The sequence below is a fragment of the Salmo salar genome, chromosome ssa07, assembly GCF_905237065.1.
Source record: "Salmo salar chromosome ssa07, Ssal_v3.1, whole genome shotgun sequence".
In the NCBI taxonomy this organism is placed as follows: domain Eukaryota; kingdom Metazoa; phylum Chordata; class Actinopteri; order Salmoniformes; family Salmonidae; genus Salmo; species Salmo salar.
The window spans coordinates 26,895,399-26,922,761 of NC_059448.1; the positions used below are offsets into that span (position 1 = coordinate 26,895,399).

At 45.6% G+C, this 27,363-nt stretch overlaps 1 protein-coding gene across 4 annotated transcripts; it reads left to right on the forward strand.

Annotated features, from left to right (window-relative positions):
• Positions 1-725: 725 nt before the first annotated feature.
• LOC106608980 (zinc finger protein 219) lies at positions 726-26,623 on the forward strand. 4 transcript variants are annotated; one of them, XM_014207268.2, is made up of 7 exons: positions 726-944; positions 12,413-12,497; positions 12,871-14,382; positions 17,398-18,268; positions 18,711-18,857; positions 20,968-21,856; positions 22,019-26,623. In XM_014207268.2, the coding sequence occupies exons 3-7, from the start codon at positions 12,874-12,876 to the stop codon at positions 22,407-22,409; spliced, it is 3,807 nt and encodes a 1,268-aa protein (XP_014062743.2). In that variant the 5' UTR covers positions 726-944; positions 12,413-12,497; positions 12,871-12,873; the 3' UTR covers positions 22,410-26,623. The 4 variants fall into 4 exon arrangements, with proteins under 4 accessions (XP_014062743.2, XP_014062746.2, XP_014062745.2 ...); XM_014207271.2 differs by having other exon boundaries at positions 18,711-18,803; XM_014207270.2 differs by having other exon boundaries at positions 12,871-14,331.
• Positions 26,624-27,363: the final 740 nt, after the last annotated feature.

Here is a 27,363-nt window from a genome sequence, read left to right on the forward strand (position 1 = left end):
ATTAGTAGAGAATAGACGCCAGTGCCTATCCTTATTGATAGGCCTAATATTTTTTTTTTAAAACGTCAACCAGATGCTGAAGTCAGTACCTCGCGCGGATACAGTAAATTCGTGGAGAGGCGCGTGGGCCGGTTAAAGGCAATGCACCTGCGCCACCACGAGCGCGGGCCCACGTGGGGTGAAGTTACTTTTACCGCGTGCTGTGCTTGGGTATTCAAATATCTGATTTGGAAGAGGAGGATGATTCAGAAAAATTCCGAGTTTAATTTGAAACTTCCGATTCGAATCATAATGAAAAAGATGAATTTTTGTTGCAATAGTGAAAGTCACTTTTTAGTCACTGATCCAGTGAGTAAACCGAAACAGTTCTAAAACAGTGATAACAACAGCCTACCAATCTTCCTTCAATTTTTCCAACTTTAAAACCATAGGCTACCGGGATGTGTTATCAAAACAACATACATATACCTCACGTCAAATCTTTATAACTTTTACGCACTTCGATAAGATTGCAAACTTTTGTAGGTTTATATCTACGCTATAGAGTAGAGACCACCTGATAGTAGGTTATATAGTGTCGTTATTTTGGGCTGCAACTGAACCGGGCAGTTTGCCCCGTGTGTCAGTGTTCTAAAATGGTGCTCGTGAGATTATAATTACATTTGCAACCTACATCACTCGCCCTCCCACTCTCCTCGCTCCCTCTCTCTCTCTCTTATTCACTCACTTACTCACTACTGCACAATAAATGGATGTTTGAAAAAATGTGTGAGAGAGAGCGAAAGGGAGGAGGAGAACAGGGTGAGCTAAGGGAGGGGGAAAACGGCGTATGCTTGTATACAACAACCCCTGATTTCCATTTTTTCCCCAACTCGTAATGTATTTAATTCAAGTGAAACGTAATCATGACGTGTCCTGTCATTAATCCGCCCGCCGCCTCTCCCGTAAGTACATAGTCTTACTTTCATCATAAATATCTAGTTAATTTACAATATATACAATCCATACGTTTACATGTACACTTTTATATAGGGTGGTATGGAACTGCGGTTGTGTAGCACTATAGTAAAACCTCCAAAATTGTTGTATTTATCGAGGTTTGTTGTTGTCTCCATGAACAACAAATATTTGACGACGACTTTTTTTTTTGCAAATCCGTGTAATCGGTGTAATCACCCTATAGTTGCAGTGATTGCAGTGATTGCAGTTTTTATGTTTCAAGTTTTATTAGTCGTATGTAGGCTACGGGATACACATGGTGTACACCGTCCAACGAAATGTGTTTGTATTGTGAGTGGATTGTTGAGAGTGATTGGCGGGTTGCACTATAGTGTGTGGCATGTGTGTGTGTGCTGCATGTATGTTCCCATGCACTCTTCGGCACTTTACTGTGTGTCATGTATGAAGCCGGTGTTGTATGTGCGCGCGTGGCCGGCCGTCTGCATGCGTTAGCCCTATACGGTGACATGACAAAAGTGAGAACGGATTCTATATCATGATGGAATAGTTTCAGATATAACTTGGGGCCTAAAATGTACCACTTGAATTGTCGGGTAACATAAGCCTACACTGTAAAAATTGAATTACGTTATGCTATTTGAAGTGCACTAAAAGTCAACTAAAGTGAACGCACAAGTAGGCTAACCTATAAACTAACACAACTTTGATTAAGTTCTGTATTAAATGTATTGCTATAGCCTAAGTAATACAATCATTGGCTACTGTAGACGATGTGCCAATTGCATTCATCCATGCATAGGCCTACACATCGAGTTTAATTCACAACATTAAAACATATATCGTAGCTTTGACAAAAATAAGTTGCATATTTGATCAATAGGCATGTTCTTTGATTTCCGTTTTATTTTTTGGTTAACTACATGTTCGAGTGTGATTTACAAAGCTGCAACGCAAGAACATATACGGTAGAGACGATAAGCCAGGATAATTATTTTGTTGGAGACGCATTATGTACGGCACATTGTTTTTAAAATGACCAATTTAACCAGATGTAGCCTAAATAGGTAGCCTAATCTATTCGTCCAGGCTACACCTATCCAGTCGGTAGGCCTATCCAACGGTTTTTAAAACCATAGTCCTCCCACTATGCTACTACTATATTTACTACGACTATTACAAGGCTTACAACCGGTAAACTTGTCCTAGCGTCACCTCTTACGAGTGCAAGCTTCACTGTAGCCATAGGCTACCTCTCTCCTTTGGGCTACGGTGATTTCGCAAGAAAGTAGCAAGTGTGTTGCGTGCAACATCTCATTCTGAAAATACAAGTTGTTTCCCGGCGGTTGATATAAGTTATAGGGTTGTTTTCTGTAGCCTACGTGTGCTGGATAAAATGTGATAATGTTTGATTTAGTTTTAGGGGGATGGAGGGCAGCGATTGGCAGCGAAATTCAAGATGAAATCCATGATGGCACTTTTCTCGTCCTCCGATTTCTCCCTGCAACACTCATGTCTTTTCCCCTCCCTTTCAGTCTTTTGTTATAGAAAATTTAGGAACAAAATGGATGGAGCATGGGGGAGCGATATACATGACACACAGAGAGTAGGCAACGACCGTGACTCGTCAACGGCTTTGAGATTAAACAATCGTGTTACTATGTTCACTTAGGGGATTTAATAATATTTTAACAGCTAAAGAGCAGCTGCGAAAATGACTAATCTAATCTCGTTTTTTGGACGTTATGTAGACTAGGCGTCCGCGCATTGTTTGTTGATAGTTATTTATTTCATTAATGTGGCTGTTTAATTGAGATGGCCGCGAGAGAGAAGGCAGGGGAAAGAGCGACTGAAAATGGTTGCACGTTATTGACGCACATCATAAGGGAGAGCAGGAAATTCCTCTCCAGATAACAGGCAGACGTGTCATCTGTGGTGACCGGAGAAGAGCGAGACTCCCGTCGCTGTGTTTCAAAACCCACAGCGACAGAAACTGTTTTAGACATGTTTAAATGTCCAGTTTTCATAGGCCTACTACATACCATAGTTTGATTCAACACTTTAGATGTTTCCACAGGAAACCAATGTAATGTGATAAGTGTACAGCCTTCCTTTTTATTTTTTGACATTTTCAGCATGCAGCCTAGTTTGTGATTTCCCACCTCAAGCAAACAGTCCAACTTTAACTAGATACACTCTAGCTCCCTAAAAGGTATCTTATTATTTAATATTTTAACACTTTTCAATAAGTGCCATCATTTGACGGAAAGAGCGTGTCATCTTTAGATGCTATTAAAAATCAAGATAGAGCATTGGGCTTGGATTCAGTGGGAAGAATTCATGATTTTTATGATAATTTATGTTTCCTGTCTCTTACTGTCTTGTACCCTACCTCCTCAGAACAACACTTGAGGGATGCAACATCCAGGTGCTCTCTCTCACTTTCACACACACTCAAGGAGCATTCCAATCAAGCCACTGATTGATTTAATTGGGTCATTAAGGCTCTGTGGGATAGATAGATAGATAGATAGATAGATAGATAGATAGATAGATAGATAGATAGATAGATAGATAGATAGATAGATAGATAGATAGATAGATAGATAGACAGACAGACAGACAGACAGACAGACAGACAGACAGACAGACAGACAGACAGGCAGGCAGACAGACAGACAGACAGACAGGCAGACAGACAGACAGACAGACACCTGCTCGGCCTCCTCAGTGAGGGTGCATGGTGACATTTAAAGACTGCTTCTCTGCCTGAGTTTGGCTCGAAAATGTTTCTGCAGCGTAGCATAAACCCGTACTAGTAGACCTGTACAAGCAATCACTCCTAGCCCTTCAGCAAGTTTAGAGTAGCATATCCCATTCACATTTTCAGCTCTCAAAACATTCAATGCTGTTGTAGCATACAAAGAAACCTTACTAGGGCAAGTACTCCTCTTAGAGTTAGACCTTTAATGGTTGAATTAACATATTACAGATAGTCGTATATAACAATGTGTACTTACATTGTCATTACACTGTAATTAAGGTAATCAGACAGGTAACCTCTGATCCAACAAGATTAGATAGGTGAAAGCAAAGGCTGTATCACATAACTTTAGAGTTAGTGTGATGAGCCTAATTATAAACTGGGTGATTTGAGCCCTGAATGCTGATTGGCTGACAGCCATGGTATATCAGACCGTATACCACGGGTAGGACAAACATTTGTTTTTACTGCTCTAATTACGTTGGTAACCAGTTTATAATAGCAATAAGGCACCTTGGGGGTTTGTGGTATATGGTCAATATACCACGGCTAAGGGGCGTATCCAGGCACTCCGCGTTGCTTCGTGCATTAGAACAGCCCTTAACCGTGGTATATTGGCCATATACCACACCCTCTCGTGCCTTATTGCATAAGTATACTATGGATGCGTCCCAAATTGCACCCTTTCTCCTATATGGAGCACTACATAAAGTAGTGCGTTAAATAGGGATTAGGGTACCATTTGGGACGCACCCTATAAGTCAAATTACATTTCATTTGTCACATGCGCCGAATACAGCAGGTGTAGCATTTCACCTTACAGTGAAATGCTTACATACAAGCCCTTAACCAACAATGCAGTTTTAAGAAAATAAGAAAAGTAAGAGATAAGAATAACAAATGATTAAAGAGCAGCAGTAAATAACAATAGCGGGGATATATACAAGGGGAACCGGCACAGAGTCAATATGCGGGGGCACCGTTGTCGAGGTAATTGAGGAAATATGTACATGTAGGTAGAGTTATTACAGTGACTACGCATATATAATAACAGAGAGTAGAATCTGGGTAGTCATTTGATTAGCTGTTCAGGAGTCTTATGGCTTGGGGGTAGAAGCTATTTAGAAGCCTCTTAGACCTAGACTTGGAGCTCCGGTACCGCTTGCCTTGCGGTAGCAGTGAGAACACTCTATGACTAGGGTGGTTGGAGTCTTTGACAATTTTTAGGACCTTCCTCTGACACTGCCTGGTATAGAGGTCCTGGATGGCAGGAAGCTTGGCCCCGGTGATGTACTGGGCCGTACGCACTACCCTATGTAGTGCCTTGCGGTCGGAGGCCATACCAGGCGGTGATGCAACCCATCAGGATGCTCTCAGTGGTGCTGTAAAACCTTTTGAGGATCTGAGGACCCATGCCAAATCTTTTCAGTCTCATGAAGGGGAATAGGTTTTGTCGTGCCCTCTTCACGACTGTCTTGGTGTGCTTGGACCATGTTAGTTTGTTGGTGATGTGGACGTCAAGGAACTTGAAGCTCTCAACCTGCTCCACTGCAGCCCCGTTGATGAGAATGGGGGCATGCTCGGTCCTCCTTTTCCTGTAGTCCACAATCATCTCCTTTGTCTTGATCACCTTGAGGGAGGTTGTTGTCCTTGCACCACACGGTCAGGTCTCTGACCTCCTCCCATCGTGTCGGTGATCAAGCCTACCACTGTTGTGTCATCAGCAAACTTAACGATGGTGTTGGAGTCGTGCCTGGCCATGCAGTCATGAGTGAACAGGGAGTACGGGGGGGGACTGAGCACGCACCCCCTGAGGTACCCCCGTGTTGAGGATCAGTGTGGCGGATGTGTTGTTACCTACCCTTACCACCTGGGGGCGGCCCGTCAGGAAGTCCAGGATCCAGTTGCAGAGGGAGGTGTGTAGCTTAGTGATGAGCTTTGACGGCACTATGGTGTTGAACGCTGAGCTGTAGTCAATGAATAGCATTCTCACATAGGTGTTCCTTTTGTCCAGGTGTGAAAGGGCAGTGTGGAGTGCAATAGAGATTGCATCATCTGTGGATCTGTTGGTGCTGTATGCAAATTGGAGTGGGTCTAATGTTTCTGTGATAATGGTGTTGATGTGAGCCATGACCAGCCTTTCCAAGCATTTCATGGCTACAGACGTGAGTGCTACGGGTCGGTAGTCATTTAGGCAGGTTACCTTAGTGTTCTTGGGCACAGGCACTATGGTGGTCTGCTTAAAACATGTTGGTATTACAGACTCAGACAGGGAGAGGTTGAAAATGTCAGTGAAGACACTTGCCAGTTGGTCAGCGCATGCTCGGAGATCACGTCCTGGTAATCCAACTGTTCCTGCGGCCTTGTGAATGTTGACCTGTTTAAAGGTCTTACTCACATCGGCTGCAGAGCGCGAGATCACACTGACGTCCGGAACAGCTGATGCTGTCATGCATGTTGCAGTGTTACTTGCCTCAAAGCGAGCAAAGAATTTATTCAGAACGTCTGGTAGGCTTGTGTCACTGGGTAGCTCTCGGCTGTGCTTCCCTTTGTAGTCTGTAATAGTTTGCAGGCCCTGCCACATCCGAGACGAGTCGGAGCCAATGTAGTACGATTTGAATCTTAGTCCTGTGTTGATGCTTTGCCTGTTTGATGGTTCATCGGAGAGCATAGCGGGATTTCTAATAAGCTTCCGGGTTAGAGTCCCGCAGAGAGCGGCAGCTCTACCCTTTAGCTCAGTGCGAATGTTGCCTGTAATCCATGGCTTCTGGTTGGGGTATGTACGTACAGTCACAGTGGGGGACGACATCCTCGATGCACTTATTGATGAAGCCAGTCACTGATGTGGTGTACTCCTCAATGCCTTCAGAAGAATCCCGGAACATGTTCCAGTCTGTGTTAGCAAAACAGTCCTGTTGTTTAGCATCTGCTTCATCTGACCACTTTTTTATAGACCGAGTCACTGGTGCTTCCTGCTCTAATTTTTGCTTGTAAGCAGGAATCAGGAAGATAGAATTATGGTCAGATTTGCCAAATGGAGGGCGAGGGAGAGCTTTGTACACATCTCTGTGTGTGCAGTAAAGGTGGTCTACATTTTTTTCCCCTCTGGTTGCACATTTAAAATGCTGATAGAAATTAGGTAAAACTGAGTCAGTGTATGTTGACCGTTATAAGGATCATAACTTACTGTAAGCTAGGGGCCAGCTTTGACCACTCAGTCTCCCAGCCAACATCAATATTCATGATGTTATGGAATCTGTCTGGTCCAGACCAGTAGGGCTCAAACTACCAGTTGCTGTAGCTAAAAGGCACTCACACAAATGTTACAGAAGGTGTAACACTTGTTACACATATAACTTGTAATGAGGACACATTGGAGCTTAGATTGGCCTAATTGCTCTAGTTTTATAAAGTGTTATGTCCTGATAGAATTGGGATCTACATATTTGAAGTTTGATTGAGGGACTCATCCATGGAATGCGTCTGCTAAGACGATCTGACCTCTTTAATGCACGGTCGCATAAAAATCAGGTTAATACATTACACTTCCAGTTCACGTTCATAGCCTACATATTAATTCTGCATAGTCTTATGCCCCTTCACATACTTCTTCTCATCTGCATGATAACTATAAAGAGGAGAGGAGGCAAGAACGGGGTCGTGTCCAGTAGCCAGAAACGTTTTCTTCTATTGCATAATGTTTAGCAACAGTGTGCCCAGCTAAACATTGCCAGTTGAAGGAAAAACAGAGAGAGGGGAGGAGGAGATGAAAGCGGTGAAGTGAGGCCAAAGGTCAAGAATCAGGACACAGCGAGTGAGAAAAGTCAGACAATCCACCCTCCATTCAGAGAAGCCAAAGAACAAAAAAAGAGCGGTAATGAAAAAGTGCAAGCCAGATAAAGTGAGGGGAGCGAGGGAGGAAAAGAAGAGGGAGGGAAAGAGAGAGGGGGTTCAGGGAAAGGTGAAAGACCGGAAATGAATCCCGTCTGTGGGGAAGTTTTGCCGCGTGACCACGGTGATAAAAACCACAGCAGGCCCTGAGTTACTGTACCACACAGAGAGAGAAAAAACACACACTTTCCCTCACACAGGCCCTCACTCACACATACACACACGTAAACACACACATAAGCCATCAGACACACAAACGCACTAACACCCACATAAACACACATAGGGTCGATCACACACACACACACACACTTGAACACACTGGCCTTCACACGCATACAGTACTTGCAGTACACACACTAATAACAAGACACATAAACTGTAGACACGCACACACTTACAAATACAGGTACACAAACTCACACACTTAAGGAAACACCCCCAGATCCTACATACAGTTGAAGTTGGAAGTTTACATACACCTTAGCCAGGTACATTTAAACTCAGTTTTTCACAATTCCTAACATTGAATCCTAGTAAAAAATCCCTGTCTTAGGTCAGTTAGGATCACCACTTTATTTTAAGAATGTGAAATGTCAGAATAATAGTAGAGAGAATGACTTATTTCAGCTTTTATTTCTTTCGTCACATTCCCGGTGGGTCCGAAGTTTACATACACTCAATTAGTATTTGGTAGCATTGCCTTTAAATTGTTTAACTTGGGTCAAATGCTTCGGGTAGCCTTCCACAAGTTTCCCACAATAAGTTGGGTGAATTTTGTCCCATTCCTCCTGACAGAGCTGGTGTAACTGAGTCAGGTTTGTAGGCCTCCTTACTCGCACACGTTTTTTCAGTTCTGCCCACACATTTTCTATAGGATTGAGGTCAGGGCTTTGTGATGGCCACTCCAATACCTAGACTTTGTTGTCCATTTTGCCACAACTTTGGAAGTATGCGTGGGGTCATTGTCCATTTGGAAGACCCATTTACGACCAAGCTTTAACTTCCTGACTGATGTCTTGAGATGATGCTTCAATATACAGTATCCACATAATTTTCGTTCCTCATGATGCCATCTATTTTGTGAAGTGCACCAATCCCTCCTGCAGCAAAGCACCCCCACAACATGATTCTGCCACCCCCGTGCTTCACGGTTGGGATGGTGTTCTTCGGCTTGCAAGCATCCCCCTTTTTCCTCCAAACATAACGATGGTCATTATGGCCAAACAGTTCTATTTTTGTTTCATCAGACCAGAGGACATTTCTCCAAAAAGTACAATCTTTGTCCCCATGTGCAGTTGCAAACCGTAGTCTGTTTTTTTATGGCGGTTTTGGAGCAGTGGCTTCTTCCTTGCTGAGTGGCCTTTCAGGTTATGTCGATATAGGCCTCGTTTTACTGTGGATATAGATACTTTTGTACCCGTTTCCTCCAGCATGTTCGCAAGGTCCTTTGCTGTTGTTCTGGGATTGATTTGCACTTTTGGCACCGAAGTACTTTCATCTCTAGGAGATGAGTGGTATGATGGCTGTGTCGTCCCATGGTGTTTATATTTGCGTACTATTGTTTGTACAGATGAACGTGGTACCTTCAGGCATATGGAAATTGCTCCGAAGGGTGAACCAGACTTGTGGAGGTCTACAATTTCTTTTCTGAGGTCTTGGCTGATTTCTTTTGATTTTCCCATGATGTCAAGCAAAGAGGCACTGAGTTTGAAGGTAGGCTTTAAAATGCATCCACAGGTACACCTCCAGTTGACTCAAATTATGTCAATTAGCCTATCAGAAGCTTCTAAAGCCATGCCATAATTTTCTGGAATTTTCTAAGCGGTTTAAAGGCACAGTCAACTTAGTGTATGTAAACTTCTGACCCACTGGAATTGTGATACAGTGAATTATAAGTGAAATAATCTGTAAACAATTGTTGGAAAAATTACTTGTGCCATGCACAAAGTAGATGTCCTAACTGACTTGTCAAAACTATAGTTTGTTAACAAGAAATTTGTGGAGTAGTTGAAAAAGGAGTTTTAATGACTCCGACCTAAGTGTATGTAAACTTCCGACTTTAACTGTATGTATGAAGAATCATTACGGCAATGTATGCAATACAGCACACATTGTCAACTACTCTACTGTAACAAGTACCTAAGGGCCATAACAAATTAGCCGAAAACGCTCCTATGACCCCCATCACACATCTGTCCATAGATATCCTGATTCTCAGCAGCTGCCTTCAGTTAACATTATGATGAGCCTTTACACAATATCTTTGATACATTAGGATCCACACCCTAAGATCTTAATTTGATCCCTCTTTTTGTTCCTAAGTGTTTTCCTGCACAGCATGAAATGCAAACTTGTAGTATAGTCAAGGTTTAAAAGTATTCTAAAGTTTGTTATTTCTACTTTAAAATGTCAGACTTGATTTGCCCTAACGAAAAATGTATAAACCCCTACAAAAAATGTCCATTAATTACAATCCACATATTCATTCACATCATTTACTTGCTGTAGCAATCTGGCTCAAATTAAGATCCTACATCTGTATGAAGAATCATAACCACCATGTACTGACTTGCTTGAACTGTGTCCTGCTCAAAACCACATATATAGTTACGTTTGTACATTCTTTGTACACTGAGATCTAAAGTCGTACAAATACATATACTCTGTACTGGACACACTGTACCTACACACATTCGTAGTGATATGAACACAAGACATGATCTATACAAACTTACATATAGAGTATATGGCCCAAACACCTGTCAATATGTACAGCTAAAAGAATTTGTATGTGTGCGAGCGTGTGTGCGATGGTATGGAAAACATAAGAGTAATTTTAAGCATTCTGAAGTCTTGGTTAAATCAGCCGTAGGCGTCAGTTAGTACATGCTTTAATACAGTTCCATTGGGGGAATCTGATCAAGCACACATTCGTCATCTGAATCAAATGAATTGTAGCTGTGTTGAAAACTGCGTACTACTTGTTTGTGTTGGTTGATCACACCATGTACCCCTCTCTCTCTCTCTCTCTCTCTCTCTCTCTCTCTCTCTCTCTCTCTCTCTCTCTCTCTCCCTCCCTCCCCCTTCCCCTTTGTCTAGCACCTTATCTCCTCTCTCCATCTATCCACATTTGGAGAAGCTTTATTGGTATGACAAGGCTGGTTGGGCACGGTGGCCGCTGTCACGGCAGAACAATGCAGTGGTGACGCTGATATTAATATGATAATGCCATCACATCAGACGATACTAACACACACACACCACACACACACTGTCCACCGCCTCGCTACCACCATGAATACCTACCTACAACAAAACCCCAGTTCGCAATCAACCTTTTTTCATATTAGAAAATGCAAATCACATCACCATCAAATCACCATCAGATCTTTTAATTCGGTTATGTTTAATTCGCTGTCTCTCTCTTTCTCTTCTGCCTCCCACATCTCTCTCTGTTCCCCCATTTCTCTCTCTTTCACTGACTGTCTCTTCTTTTTCTCCTCGCCATGTTGGCAGGCCCCAATCTACCAGCTGATATCAGCATTCCCTGGCACTCTGCCAACTGGCTCCACCGCAGGAGAGAAAGAAAGAGGGAGCGAGAGAATGAAAGAAAATTAGTGAATAATAGAGGGAGGAGGGAGAGAGAGAGAATGAGAGAGAAAGAGAGGGGGATGGGAGGAGTATGGAATCAGGGAGGGAGGGAGCGCAAAGAAAGAGAGACGGGGGGAGAAGTAACAGTAACGGTGGATTAAGAAGGAGAGAGGGTAGAGAGGGAGGAGAAGGAAGAGAGCGAGAGACGGATATATATGATTGATATTGTGTGATATCCCTGCTAGTCATGGCGGAGCTAAAATGTCAACTGGATACATGAGAGTGTCTTTGTGATTCTGGCGCGCTGACACACACGCACAGACATACTGTCTATATGAACACATAGATGTAGCCTACTACTGTTTGGCCATGATGATGATCGTGTGTTTGTAACGTTTTTTCTCGGCTCTATCACTACAGTTGTGGGTGGAAAACATGTCTGAAATATATTTAGTGTTTGTTCTTGTATACGTGAATAAGTTCAAATTGCAGTAGGTGTTGTTTGTGTGGTTGTATGTGTTCTGTGTGTGTGGTTGGTTGTGTTTCTTTAGGCTCAGATGTGTGTGTGTGTGTGTGTGTGTGTGTGTGTGTGTGTGTGTGTGTGTGTGTGTGTGTGTGTGTGTGTGTGTGTGTGTGTGTGTGTGTGTGTGTCCATTCCTGATGAAGCTGCTGCTGTATGTGTTCACAGGAAGGGTGTGTGGGGAAGTCAAAACATCTCGCGCCCATCCTGTTTGGGACAGTCCATGTCCTGTGGTGCCCTTAGCTCACACACACACACACACACACACACACACACACACACACACACACACACACACACACACACACACACACACACACACACACACACACACACACAGACATCAAACATATGGTTAAGTACACAATGTATCTTTCACATCAAACAGGTGACCACCTGTTACACATTTAAGCACACACACCTGCAGGCAGGGAAGCGGACAGACAGACAGACAGACAGACAGACAGACAGACAGACAGGCAGGCAGGCAGGCAGGCAGGCAGGCAGGCAGGCAGGCAGGCAGGCAGGCAGGCAGGCAGGCAGGCAGGCAGGCAGGCAGGCAGGCAGGATGGACATTATGTTATGTTTGGTGTAATGGGATAGGCAGCAGGATGAGTTGCAATATGTTTGTTTTAAAATCTTCTTTAAACATATGTTTGAACATATTGAATGTATGTGTTCCCCAGAGGACTAAAGGAGGTGGCCATCAAAGCAGAGTGTCCCCCGTCTGCCAAGAAACTGAAGCATGGCATAGCAGTAAACACACGACTGGTGAGTCCCCATACTAACGGTACACATAGTCAAGCATGGCATAGTCATACACACAGTACTGGTCAGTACTGCATCATCATACGTTTATCCTACTGACCTGTTCTGACCTCAGTACACAGAACACTGTTGAGTCCCCGCACTACTCCTTCATACTACTACATTTCCATTGAAATACGGAAATATTCCTACCATAAACGGGTTCATCTCAATTGTCCGAAGTGTCTTTCTCTTGTAGTATATCCATTCCCTTATCTCTCGTTATCTCTCTCTCTTTATCTCTCTCTTTATCTCTCTCTTTCTCTCTCTTTATCTCGCTCTCTCTTTGTCTCTCTCTTTATCTCTCTCTCTCTATTTTTCTCTCTCTGACACACAGAGAATGGATTCTCCTCCTGAATGTGTGTTGGCTCTTTCGTGTGAGCTGCCCCAGTCACCCCCTACACTACCATCTCTGGACCACAGTCCCCAGGCCTCTCCTCACTCTACCTCCCACCTCTCCCCTTCACACAGCCCCCTGGACCTGCCCCTAGCCCGTAGCCCCTCAGCCCTGTCCCACACACCAGAACCCCTGTCGAACACCCTAGACACCACCCCCTACTTCCCCCTCTCCTCCTTCTCCCTCAACCACCACGATGAGGAAGAGGAGGAGGATGAAGAGGAGCTGTCAGCCCCTCCGTCCCCCACCCCGGCCGTGGCTCTCTTCCCGGGGGGTCTTCCGGAGGTGTGTAGCCCCTCTCCGGAGAGCTCTCCTCCGGTCACTCCGACATCATCGGCCCCTCTCCCTGGGTTCGGGGCCCTGGAGCTGGCCCTGTCCTCCGGGCAGCAGGGTGCCACCTGTAGTGATGAGCTAGACCTCCAGCTCTTCCATAAGGATGGGGGGAGTCTGTTAGGGTCTTTGCCAGGGAGGAAGGGTGTTTCTAGGGGAGCGGCCGGACTCAAGTTCCCCTGTCTGGTTTGTGGGAAGCGATTCCGCTTCCAGAGTATCTTGTCGCTCCACGCCCGCGCTCACAGTCTGGATCGGGACCGCCGCGCCTCAGCTCTGTACCGTAACACCGGCACCACGACCGGGAGCATCATTGGGACGGGGTCCACGGCACATCTCAAAGCTCACCAGAACCACAACGACGTGGGGCAGAACCACCACAGCCACCGCCAGAGTCCCCTGCTGTCTGTATCTCTAACCCAGGGACTGAGAGGGGAGGATGGGGATGGGGATGCTCTAGAGGAGGCTCTGCAGATGGATCACCAGACCCTCCAGCCGTTCCTAATGGATGACAGCACACCGCTGAGCCCTCCGCTGACTGAGGAGGTGCCCCTCTCCCTCACCTCCCCCTACTCCTCTTCCTGCGGCCTGGGTGGCACGGGTCCTGCCATCTTAGAAGAAGCCGCCTTGGCCACAGTGGCAGCGCCCGCATTCCGCTGCCACGCCTGCAAGGGTAAATTCCGCACGGCCTCGGAGCTGTCTCGTCACGTCCGCATCCTCCACAACCCGTACAAGTGCACCCTGTGCTCCTTCTCCGCCAGCCAGGAAGAACGCCTGGCCGCACACCTCCACGACAGCCACCCCTCCCTGTCCCTCTCCCCCCCGATGGAACTCCCCGCCCTGCCCCCCTACACCCCCAGACACCCCCCCATCGTAACCACCACCACTACCATCATCCCCACCCCCATCCCAGACACTCTCGTTCCCACCCCCAACCCAACCCCCACCCTGGCCCCAGGGGCTCCGCCTCTGCCGGCCTTCCGCTGTGAGACGTGCGGCCAGCGCTTCACCCAGTCCTGGTTCCTGAAGGGCCACATGAGGAAGCACAAGGATTCTCTGGACCACAAATGTCAGGTGTGTGGCCGTGGCTTCAAGGAGCCCTGGTTCCTCAAGAACCACATGAAGGTAGGTAACCTAGTGTGTGTGTCACAGGAGGTTGGTGGTACCTTCATTGGGGAGAATGGGCTCATGGTAATAACTGGAGAGGAATCAGTGGAATGGTATCAAATACATCAAACACATGGTTTCCAGGTGCTTGATGCCATTCCATTTTCTCCGTTCCGGGCATCATTATGAGCCGTCCTCCCCTCAGCAGCCTCCACTGGTATGTGTGTGTGTCTATGCTAGGGTCTATGGTAGGGTTGCTCATTTTGGGGAATATTCAGAGGTGGAAACTTTCCATGGGAATTAACGGGAATATATGGGAATTAACGGGAATATATGCAAATTAATATTAATACCATTTAAATGTAGATGTTTTTTTGCATTGGATATATTTACCATATCATATGGAGACGGAAACATAAACCTTTTACCTTATCATAAGTAGACATCATTGCAAATGATTGAATCCTTCCAATAGATTAAAAAAAAAAATGTAGTCATGAATTGAACTTTAATTAAATGAGCTGACTCTTCACATGGGATGATTTCACTGAACAACAAAAGAAAAGGAATATTGAATGATCCCCAATGACCCATCGCATCTTCCAAAAACATTTTCAACATAAAATGATAGTCTAGAAACTAAAGCTTTGGTTGTCTCCCTCTCAGGCTTCTATGTCTTCTCCCTGGACCTCCTCAATGTCCACCTCTCGAACATAAGACTCTGAGGCCTCATCTTCACTGTCACTTTCCAACCTTGTTGAGGATGGCTTGTTGTCAGGCTCAAAAAGCCGCAAATTTGCTCGGATGGCCACCAATTTTTCAACCCTTGTATTGGTCAGCCTTGTGTGCTTTGGTGTGTGTGTTCCCAAACAGGGACCAGTTGCACTAAGAGGCGGCTGATGTTGGTGGGATTTGGAGGATGATGGAGGCAACAGGGGAAAGAGCCTCAGATCCACAAAGTCCCTTCCACCAGGTGGCTGATGAGCTATGTTGGCACCACTGCCATATTGCATCTCCATCCCAAAGCCCTTGCTTGGAAGTGTACTTCGCCAGACTGCCAAGAACCTTGCCCTCATCCAGGCCAAGGTGGCGAGACACGGTAGTGATGACACCATAGGCCTTGTTGATCTCTGCACCAGACAGGATGCTCTTGCCAGCATACTTGGGGTCCAGCATGTACGCTGCCGCATGTATGGGCTTCAGGCAGAAGTCTTCACACTTTTTGATGCATTTCAGAACTGCAGTTTCCTCTGCTTGGAGCAACAGTGAAGTGGGCAGGGCAGTATGGATTTCTTCTCTTACATCTGCAAGCAGAGTCTGAACATCAGACAGGATGGCATTGTCTCCCTCAATCCGTGCAATGGCTACTGCTATAGGTTTCAGGAGTTTCAGGCTGCTTTACCACTCTCCCAAAATACATCATCCAGGAGGATCCTCTTGATGGGGCTGTCCATATCGGCAGACTGTGATATGGCCATTTGTTGGAGAGACTCTTTCTCCTCCAGGAGACTGTCAAACATGATGACAACACCAACCCAACGGGTGTTGCTGGGCAGCTTCAATGTGGTGCTCTTATTCTTCTCACTTTGCTTGATGAGGTAGATTGCTGCTATAACTTGATGACCCTTCACATACCTAACCATTTCATTGGCTCTCTTGTAGAGTGTATCCATTGTTTTCAGTGCCATGATGTCCTTGAGGAGCAGATTCAATGCATGAGCAGCACAGCTAATGGTTGTGATGTGAGGGTAGGACTTCTCCACTTTAGACCAAGCAGCTTTCATGTTCGCAGCATTGTCTGTCACCAGTGAAAATACCTTCTGTGGTCCAAGGTCATTGATGACTGCCTTCAGCTCATCTGCAATGTAGAGACTGGTGTGTCTGTTGTCCCTTGTGTCTGTGCTCTTGTAGAATACTGGTTGAGGGGTTGAGATGATGTAGTTAATTATTCCTTGCCCACGAACATTCGACCACCCAACAGAGATGATTGCAATTTTGTCTGCTTTCTCTATGATTTGCTTGACCTTCACTTGAACGCTGTTGAACTCAGCATCCAGCAAATTAGTAGGTGAAGCATGTCTGGTTGGAGGGGTGTATGCTGGGCGAAGAACATTCAGAAATCTTTTCCAATACACATTGCCTGTGAGCATCAGAGGTGAACCAGTTGCATACACAGTCCGAGCAAGTCATTCATCAGCATTTCTCTGACTACGTTCCTCCATTGAGTCAAAAAAACTTCTGATTCCAGGAAGACCATGAGCTGTTGCTATCGATAAGGTGTCTGATTCATAATTTTCCCCTCGAATAGAAGTAGAGGGACTTTTGTCAGAGGTTGCTTGTTGTGAGCGCTGAAGGAACTTTATGCACTTGGCCAGATGATTCTGCATCTTTGTTGCATTCTTCACATATGATTTGGCACAGTATTTGCAAATGTACACAGCTTTTCCTTCTACATAAGCTGCAGTGAAATGTCTCCACACATCAGGTAGTGCCCGTGGCATTTTCCTGTAAAGATTAGGAAAAAATGATTTAAAAAAAACCCAAATACAATTCCATGTACAGATAAATAGTTAAGCAGTTAGATTAAAAAACTCCTTTGTAAGATAAATATTTTCAAATGAAACATGTACGCAAACAGGTGAATTAACACTAGAAAGCTCAAGCAAGCTAAAACCCACATGGTAGCAAAAACTAACTAGCAGAAATTGTTAACAAGTCAGAAATTATTAAACATGCTGTACTCTACTATTTACTAGTTAACAAAAAAGTATGTATGTCATATAAAATATATCGCCTTGTGTGTATCCCACAAAAAAGGTTCACTGTTATAAGCTAACTTTTTTGATGAATTTAAACAAAATTCCCCAAATTCCCGGGCTTAACTTCCCATGGAAAATTTCTGGGAAAATTCTGGAAATTTACCGGAAAGTTTCCAACCCTTTGCAACCGTAGTCTATGCTATAATAGCAGGTGTCAAACGATTGAAGACATTGTGCATTTATTATACAAGTGACTTTATGACCTCTATTACAGGTGCACCTCAACAAGCTGGGCCTGAAGGCAGGGCTGGGGGGGCTGGTGGCTCCTGTGGCCGGGACTGAACAAAGAGGCCCCAAAGGCTCGGTTACCAGCCAGGGCCTCAACGCTCTCTACTCCAGCCTCTTGCTGGCTCGTGGTGGAGGGGGGAGAGGGGGACGAGCAAGGGCTGAGCGGGACGGCGCTGGAGTCTCTAGTAAATCGGCCATCTTGGGCTACCTGGGGTTGCCCAGCGATGGCGGTGGCGGCGCCAGTTGCATGGAACGGCTGCAGGCCGTGGCTCAGGTGGCGGAGATGGGGAACGGGAGCGGAGGAGGAGGGGGAGGAGGAAACGGAGGAGGAGGAGAGACAGCGGCAGATGGAGGGGACCAGATAGCCATGTGGCAGCTGGTAGCTCGTAGCCTAGTAGCAGCTCAACAGGCCCAGCAAGCCCAGCAGGCTCAAAGGCAGAACCAGAGGACCCAGCACCTGCACCGAGCCCCATCCAGGAGCTCCGTGGTGGGGGAGGCTGAGCAGGTCAGGGCCTACCTTGGAGGTCTGGATCCCCGAGAGGAGCCTCCGTCCTCCGGAGCCCCATGGGAGTGCCCCGACTGTGGGAAGCTGTTCCGGAGCCTGCAGCAGGTGGTGGCACATGCCCGTGTCCACGTCCAGCGGCCCCATAAGAACCACGGTCACCCCCCGCGCCACGGCGGAGGAGGAGAGGAGGATGGAGGGGCGAGCCGGAGTGGGGGAGGACGAGGAGGAGTTGGAGGAGGAGGTGGGAGAGGAGGTAGCAGCGAGGGAAGACAGGAGTCCAAACTTCAAAGTGGACCTCAACATCAGTCAGCAGCCGGAGGAGGGTTCCACTCAGTGATGTCACAGTTCCAAGGTACAGTGACATGGCTTCACCTCTCCAAAACATCCCCAACATGTCTCCCGTTTGTTTGACATTTTCATTAGAGAGAATAAGGACACAAAATAAAAAGCTTGTAGAAAGAGAGGGAGAGTAGCAGAGTGTGAGAGTAGCGTCTAGCAATGCAATTAACTATCAATACCACTTTCTTATTCTCTCCCTCCCGTCTTCCCCTGCTCGCTCTCTCCCCTCTTTCTCTTTCCCCCTCTCTCTCCCTCCCCCTCTGTCTACTCCCTCCCCCCTTTCTCTCACCCTCTCTCCCTTGTTCCCTCTCTCCCGACTCTCCCTCCCTCTCTCTCTCTCTCTCTCTCTCTCCCTCTCCCTCGCACCCACCCTCTCTCTCCTTCTCTCTCTCTCCCTCCCTCCCTCCCTCCCTCTCTCTCTCTCTCCTTCTCTCTCCCCCTTCCTCTCTCTCCAGGAGAGAACGGTCTATCTGGGTCATCTTCAGGTTCGTCCGTGACTTCTAGGGAGCGTGTGCGAGGCACAGGGGTGAAAGACTGCCCCTATTGCGGTAAAGCTTTCCGCTCGTCCCATCACCTTAAAGTGCATCTGAGAGTTCACACAGGTGAGCCTGCCACTAGCCCCCAACCCCCAACACACCTAACAATGGCTGGATCCCAAATCGACCCCTAGCCCCTAAATCCTACACCCTAGGGCTTAGGACACTTATGCTGTGTCTATACAACCCAGGGCCAATGCACTCCTGTAGATCTGAGATGATTGGCTAAGATACAGTATAAGTGCATAGTAATACAGTATATAAACAAAAGTATGCGGACACCACTTTAAATTAGTGGATTCGGCTATTTCAGCCACACCCGTTGCTGACAGATGTATAAAATCGAGCTCACAGCCATGCAATCTCCATATACAAACATTGGCATTAGAATGGCCTTACTGAAGAGCTCAGTGACTTTCAACGTGGCACCGTCATAGGATGCCACCTTTCCAACAAGTCAGTTCGTCAAATTCCTGCCCTGCTAGAGCAGCCCGGTCAACTGTAAGTGCTGTTATTGTGAAGTAGAAACATCTAGGAGCAATAACGGCTCAGCCGCGAAGTGGTAGGCCACACAAGATCACAGAACAGACCGCATAAAAATCGTCTGTCCTCAGTTGCAACACTCACTACCGTGTTCCAAACTGCCTCTGGAAGCAATGTCAGCACAATAACTGTTCGTCGGGAGCTTCATGAAATGGGTTTCCATGGCCCGAGCAGCCGCACACAAGCCTAAGATCACCATGCGCAATGCCAAGCACCGGCTGGAGTGATGTAAAGCTTGCCGCCATTGGACTTTGGAGCAGTGGAAACACGTTCTCTGGAGTGATAAATCATGCTTCACCATCAGGCAGTCCAACGGACTAATCTGGGTTTGGCAGATGCCAGGAGAAGGCTACCTACCCAGAACCATAGTACCAACAGTAAAGTTTGGTGGAGGAGGAATAATGGTCTTGAGCTGTTTTTCATGGTTTGGGCTAGGCCCCTTAGTTCCAGTGAGGGGATATCTTAACGCTACAGCATACCATGACATTCTAGATTATTCTGTGCTTCCAACTTTTTTTCCAGTGTTTGATGAAGGCCCTTTCCTGTTTTAGCATGATAATGCCCCCGTGCACAAAGCAAGGTCCATACAGAAATGGTTTGTCGAGATTGGTGTGGAAGAACTTGACTGGCCTGCACAGAGCCCTGACCTCAACCCCATCAAACACTTTTGGGATGAATTGGAACGCCGACTTCGAGCCAGCACTAATCGCCCAACGTCAGTGCCCAACCTCACTAATGCCCTTGTGGCTGAATGGAAGCAAGTCCCCGCAGCAATATTCCAACATCTAGTGGAAAGCCTTCCGAGAAGAGAGGAGGCTTTTATAGCAGCAAAGGGGGGACCAACTCCATATTAATGCCCATGATTTTGGAATGAGATGTTCAAATGTCGCCATATTGCGTCTCCCTGTCCAATGAGATCTCAGAGTGGCCAGGAAGTAGGGGCTAGAGGTCCATTTGGAATTCAGCAAATAATCACTAACAATACAATCTATTCTAGAACACTAAACCTTAACTACATGCACACTGACCACATTTACATGTGCCATTAAATTCATGTGTTTCTGATTCCTAGATATGACCATCTCCTCTGTCTGTTGTAATTAATTAGGTGAATCATTATACTTAAGTAAATTGCTACTAGCAATAATCACTTTCAACACCTCCGAGGCTGATGGGGTTTTCAAGCTAATGTCCTCCTTATCAAAGCCAATCAGGGTTTTAGATTGTGATGGGCTACTGCCATCTGTGGTTTGTAATGTGGTACTACAAGCTCATATAATACTTGAACCCTATCGTTTCCCCTCTTTTATTCCATAGCAGAAATCCAGGAATCAAGGTCCATATAATTGTTGTTGTTTTTTTGTCTGTAGTCAGAAACAGACTAGGCATAGGGCAGTTCAGGCAAATACCAGATGGGCTGGTCCATATTTAGTCCAGTGGTCCTGTCTAAATTGTTTGTTTTTTGTGCAGAATTAGAATTCTACAAATGTTTCTCTCCATGTATAGTATAGCATAGCATAGCATAGCATAGTATAGTATAGTATAGTATAGTATAGTATAGTGTAACATCTACTGACATCCTCCATTATAATATGCCCTTGATAACCACAACTAGTTTATGTACCTCTTTCAGGGGAGAGACCGTATAAATGTCCCCACTGTGACTACGCGGGAACCCAGTCAGGCTCTCTAAAGTACCATCTCCAGAGGCACCACAGAGAACAGAGGAACGCCATGGGGGCCTCTTCATCCACCGCCTCCTCCCCCGGGCTCACTTCCGCCTCTCTGGGAGGTGGTGGAGGAGCTCCACGGGGGGAGGGAAGGGAGGGGATGGCCAAACAGCGCCGGCCCCAGAGCTTCACCCATGGCTCAGCCGCCAGAAGCCCGGCAGAGACCGCTTCCTCCAGGCACAACCAGCACCAGCCCTGGATACTGGGCCTTCCCGAGCAGAGAGACAGGGACCATGGGAAGGCCATGGGAGGACTAAGGGAGGCAGATCTGGAGAGCCAGTACCGGTACCTATCCGGGGTGATGGGGGCGCTGTACCAGGGGGGGATGGAGGGAGGGTGGACGGGGGAGTCCCCTACCTCCACCCCCACCCCGCCCCCACCGAAGGCGCCCAAAGTGTCCCGCCGCAAACCACTCACCACCAGCCGCATGGTGCCAGCTAACGGGAGGGAGCGGATGGGAGGGGGATCAGCTCGGGGCACCCAGGATGGAGGCTTGTTGTCCCAGCCCCTGGATCTCTCCCGCCGCCCCTCCCCTGGGCTCGGAGGTCTGGAGGAGGATGGAGTTCCGGGAGGTGGTGGTGGAGGAGGAGGAGCAGGGGTCACCCTAAACCAGTGCCTGTTTTGTCCCTTCCGTACCTGCTCAGCCGAACTGATGGCCATGCACCTCCAGGTCAACCACACCAGCAAGTCCAGGCGTAAGAGGGGGGCGCACAACCCCAGCTCCCTGGGGGAACACGGGCCCCAGAGGCCACCCCAACCCCGGGCTGACCCAGACCCCCTAGCCCTGTGGAGGTAAGAAATTTTTATTTAGATTTTATATTTACATATTCGTAATTTAGTAGAGGTTCTTTCCCAGAGCTGCTTATAGTTAGTGCATTCAACTACATTTAGTAGGAAAAAAACTAAACATATTACAGTCTTTGCAAGTAGACTGATGTCCCTATCCTATCCTAGGTACCTGAGCGAGAGTGAAGATAGGGCCCCCCTCGAGGAATGGGCCTCATCCAGGGTGGAGAGAGGGATGGAGAACGGCCTCACCCCAGAGGAAGTGGACCTAGAGGGCAACTACAACCTCCACCAACCCCTGCAGGCTTCTAACCAGGCCTCCACCACACCCAGGAACACAAGGAGTGGCCTCGCTGGCCTGGGGCAGGAAGGCAGGGTGGAGGAGGATGGGGAAGAGGAGGAAGAAGAGGAGGAAGGAGAAGAGGAGGATTTGGAAAGGGAGAGCAGTAGTCCAGGGGATTCCCCTATAGAGCATGGGATGAGGATGTCTCTCTCCATGTCACCTGCCCTCGGCTCTGACCGTCTTACACGAGAGAAGGAAGCAGTGATGGGAGACTAAACGGCAACAACATCATCCTGCAGAGAGAAGGGAAGAGGGAGTTCAACTAGACAGGGCAGAAGTTTAGGAGTCAAAGGTTGGGGGTCATTATATCACTTCCTTGTTCTCTTACATACAGCAGTTCAGGTTCATTGTCATGGTAAGTCCGCTGACAAGTATAACTAAGGACCACGGACTGAGATGCACCTCCATTGAGAGGGTTGTGTAAACATCATCTCTCCTAAAGAACCCCATTTAAAAAATCATACATTTTTCTCTCGTCTTTTAATATTTACATCCCTGGAGTTCAGTGCAGTCCTCTTGATTTTCTCAACCAACCACAACCCCCCTTGTACATACAGACAGTGCAGTGTGAATCCTTTCTCTTCAGGACTTTTGAGGCCTTGAGTTCGATATTCCAGAGTTTCCTGTTTTCCATTCCATCTCCTATCAAGAGGGCTAATTGTGATGATTTGCTCGAGATCGTCCTCTGGCTGCTGTTAAGTCTTAATATTACTATGTGAGAACAAATAAACTGTAACATTCTACCATTCCAGAGAACACAAAAATTATTTTATCAGACCTTATACTTCATGTTTTGAGAATAATACTACTTCTATGAGTAACATTGTTGATTAGTTATACTTTAGCAGAACAAGTGTCAGAAGAAGCCTAACTTCATCCCAACTGCCGTTTAGATAAGATACCACTTCCTGTCACTTTGACATTTCAAGTTCATATCACGGTCTGTTCAAGAGCACTGATTCGATAACCGTGGTTCAACCACAACCATTCAAGCCGTGAACTCAAACTAAGCTATCCAGCTGTCTACAACAAATAACATGACAGGAGCAACTTTTTACCAGATGAAGATGACAATGATTAGGGATAAGATAACCCCTGACCCTGATATCACTGCCTCTCATTGGTCGGATTGCTGTTCCGAGGTCACTACGGGAACAGTTTGTCATTTCCTGTTTTCCTCTCAGTTTAGTGCCTGTCTATGTTTGGAATGTCGTCAAGGGAGTTCTACAGTATAGCCCTCTGTTTCTGGGCTCTTATAGAACAATGACATCTGAGAATACAGTATAAAGCTAAAGTATATATGTAAAAAAATGGTTCTAGGCTATTGTGAATAGAAATCTGTAGTGGTAAACAAACAGCTGGTGTGGATCTTTCTCTTTTCACAAGAGACCGGTAGCATCTCTATGTGGATTCTGTGGAAAAAATTCTAAAGCACTTAGTTGATGAAGATGAAACATTAAGAAATATTCATATGAATGAAAAGAGGTCAAGGTGAAAGGTCAATAAGTGAAAAGGGAGGTTAAAGGTCAGAGGTCAGCATTTACAGCAGAAATACCAGCGTGTTCAGAGTCAGACGTGGGCTAACGGTTGTTCCTACATTGTCGTGGTGGCCAACGGACCATTAAACAAACAGAAACAAAGCAAAAGTCTGTTTGGGAGACACAGGACAGACAGACGGACAGTGCATCCCGAGCACAATCAGCTGGCACGTCTGGTCAAGTGACCAAGACTCCACGACCGTGTCACACTCTTTCCTTCCATTCCTTTTATGAGGAAAATAACTGAAAAACAAGGGGAAGGAAAAATGGATGAGAGAAAAGGGCGAGTTCCCTCACAGAGTGGAGGACTCAAGAAAGCAAAACGTTGTAGTCTTGGGGTATGCCGTCTTTTAGATGACTAGATTTCTGTCTTTCTTTTTTTTAAGTGAAGAAGAACGGGAAAAAAGAGTAAGCATTAAAAACATTAACAAATCCATAGATACATCCCAGTAGAATATGTGTAGCTTTTGTAAAGACAGGAAGATAAGAAAAAATGAAAAAATAACTTTCTATGTTTATTTTCATTTCAAGAAGAGAAGCTTACAGAGAAGGTTATGAATATACAGTAGGTAATGATATAAAAGTATAAGGCTTGTTGTTGTGAGGAAAAGACTAGTCGGAATGTCATGTCTATAAAGAGCACTGTGCAAGGTTTATAATTTCCCAAAGTAGTTGTTTTATTTTGACTATCGATAGACCAAACTTTTTTTTTTAAGAAAATGTAAGGTGTCACTTTCTGTTGGAGTGTAAAGCTGCAGTTTCAATCCACTCGCCCAATCAATCAAGCAATCAATCAATCTATAATCCAATCAAAACAATATCATTGTATTATTAAGTGCTTGGATGAGACTCAAGTTTACATCACAACATATCAAAATATTTATCTCTGCCAAATTTTGATGAATCAATTTGTACTATAGCCACGGTATTGGTTTAGCGCATCATACTACGCACAGCATGTTCTACACGAGGTGAACATGCAAATATTTTATCATAAAAACAATTAAATAAACTACTTACGATTGCAAACATCACTAAATTATTTGATTGGATAAGTCTTGCCTTCTCGCCCTCCTAACCCCATTGGTTGACAGCGAGAGCGAGAGCTTGGGATTGGAACCTAACCCCATTGGTTGTAGGTGAGCATTTTGGGATTGGAACCTAACCCCATTGGTTGTAGGCGAGCGTTTGGGATTGGAACCTAACCCCATCGGTTGTAGGCAGGAGTTTGGGATTGGAACCTAACCCCATTGGTTGTAGGTGGGCGTTTGGGATTGGAACCTAACCCCATTGGTTGTAGGCGAGCGTTTGGGATTGGAACCTAACCCCATTGGTTGTAGGCGAGAGTTTGGGATTGGAACCTAACCCCATTCGGTTGTAGGCGAGCATTTGGGATTGGAACCTAACCCCATTGGTTGACAGCGAGAGTTTGGGATTGGAACCTAACCCCATTGGTTGTAGGCGAGCGTTTGGGATTGGAACCTAACCCCATTGGTTGTAGGCGAGAGTTTGGGATTGGAACCTAACCCCATTGGTTGTAGGCGAGCGTTTGGGATTGGAACCTAACCCCATTGGTTGTAGGCGAGAGTTTGGGATTGGAACCTAACCCCATTGGTTGTAGGCGAGAGTTTGGGATTGGAACCACAGCCTTACTTTTGGTTTACGTGCATTATGTGTTTTACTTCTATCCTTATTAGAGCACCTTATATGAGTTTAGCAGTTCCCTAAGTGGTGTTTTCTTAAAGACTTAGGTTGCACCCGTAATGACACCCTATTCCCTATATGGTTTACTACTTTTGACCAGGACCATTCCCATATAGGCCCTGGTCAAAAGTAGTGCTATGTGCCCTGGTCAAAAGTAGTGCACTATTTAGGGAATAGGTTGCCCTTTGGGACAATAACCTGTAGTGTCAATGCCACCGTGCCTTCTGTGTCAAGCACTTCCTGGAGTTGGTATTTTGTAAGCTCACCAAAAGCACTTAGCCCACATCTCTCTTTCCCCTAGTATATCACCTATTTATTCACCTCATTCTTTTTTACTTATTTTATCCTCTCCTTGTCTGTCACTCCAACTTCGCAGGGGCCAAGTGGGTTGTTGCCTTATTTAAACAATTTCTTACCATCAGACATAATATCACTTGGAGGAAATATTGCTAGCATCGCTAGTAGCCCCAGTGTAGGAAACAAGGTTGATTTCAGCTAACCCTTGGCAAACCAAAGCCCCAGTTAATGGATACATCTTAGAATTAGGTGCCAAAACCTGTCCATGGGGACACTAAACACGTTAAATTAAGATAATATAATTCAATGGTATTATCAAGATATTATATTGTCATTCCCTTTATCCTTTTAATGTGTGTACATCTCTCTTTTCTTCTTTCTCAACTTCCCTAACCTCTCGCTCTTCTTCCTTTCTTTTGTAACCTCTCTCTCTCTCTCTCTCTCTCTCTCTCTCTGGCACCATTAGAAGGTGATGATGTGTACTATTTGGTATTGAGGCCTTTTATTCTTAGATTTGTATTTTCAATTTGTGTGATGTTTGTACGTTCGTTCATTCGATGCCCGATGAGATGGAGTAACGCTATTCTTCTTCTTTTTAAAATTATTATTATTGTTTTGGCATTATTAAGGAGAAGAAGAAGAGAAAAAAAAAGGAAAAAAATGTCTTGTTGAATGTTGTACAGATAGCACTAGAGATGTGTTTTTAATAAGAGAGCGCAAACCCAAGCTCTAGTCCCGCCCACTCCTCCCTCCCATTGGCAGATAGGACAAGTGACTTGCCAAGGATAGTACAAGTGACCCGCCAATCAGTTAAATGAACTGCCCTCCAACTGACAAACATGTTCGATCCAGTGGACGTAAACTACATCATGATCTTAAATGACCAACAGAATATGTCATAATGTGAAAATGTGAATGTCCCAGACAGTCAATGGTTAATCTGAAATATTTCCTAAATTGCTTCTTGCAAGGAATCTCTCTGAAATATGCTAGAAATCTTTTAACCGGTGCCTAACTATATTGTTGACCCTTAATTTCCTAGTTTCACATGCATTTTGAAGTGCAGATGTTAGAGTACTGTTGCAGTGTGTGTGACTGACATAGTTCATAGGGCCCTTGTCGAAAGTAGTGCACTATATAGGGAATCGGGTGCCATTTGGAACAAATCCACTGTCTTTTGGAGAGGTGGAAGGGAGTGCTGGGTTTGGGCTCTCGTGTAGATGACTGCCATTGCAGTGAGGGAAAAACTGACCTAACCTAACATAGTAGTGACTAATATGAGTTTGTGGACAGATTAAAAAAATAAAAAAAAACACACGTTAGAGATAAATTAATAAATGCAAACAAAGGAAAAAAAGGGTTGACGTTTATTTTTGTGAGTCATGTCATTTCTCTTATGCTATTTATAGTGTTTTTATTTCAACGTCTCTGTGTGTGTGTGTGTGCGTGTGCGTCACAGGGAGACAGCAGCACAAACGTACTGTTATGTAGAGAGGGGAGCCCTCTTCAGAACCTGAGAACGATTGCATGGGTGACAAAGGTAAAGGTAAAGCCAAGGGGCCTGAATACTTTCCAAATGCACTGTAGAGTTTACTGGGGAAGCTCTTGCAGGGCAGAAATTTGACGAACTG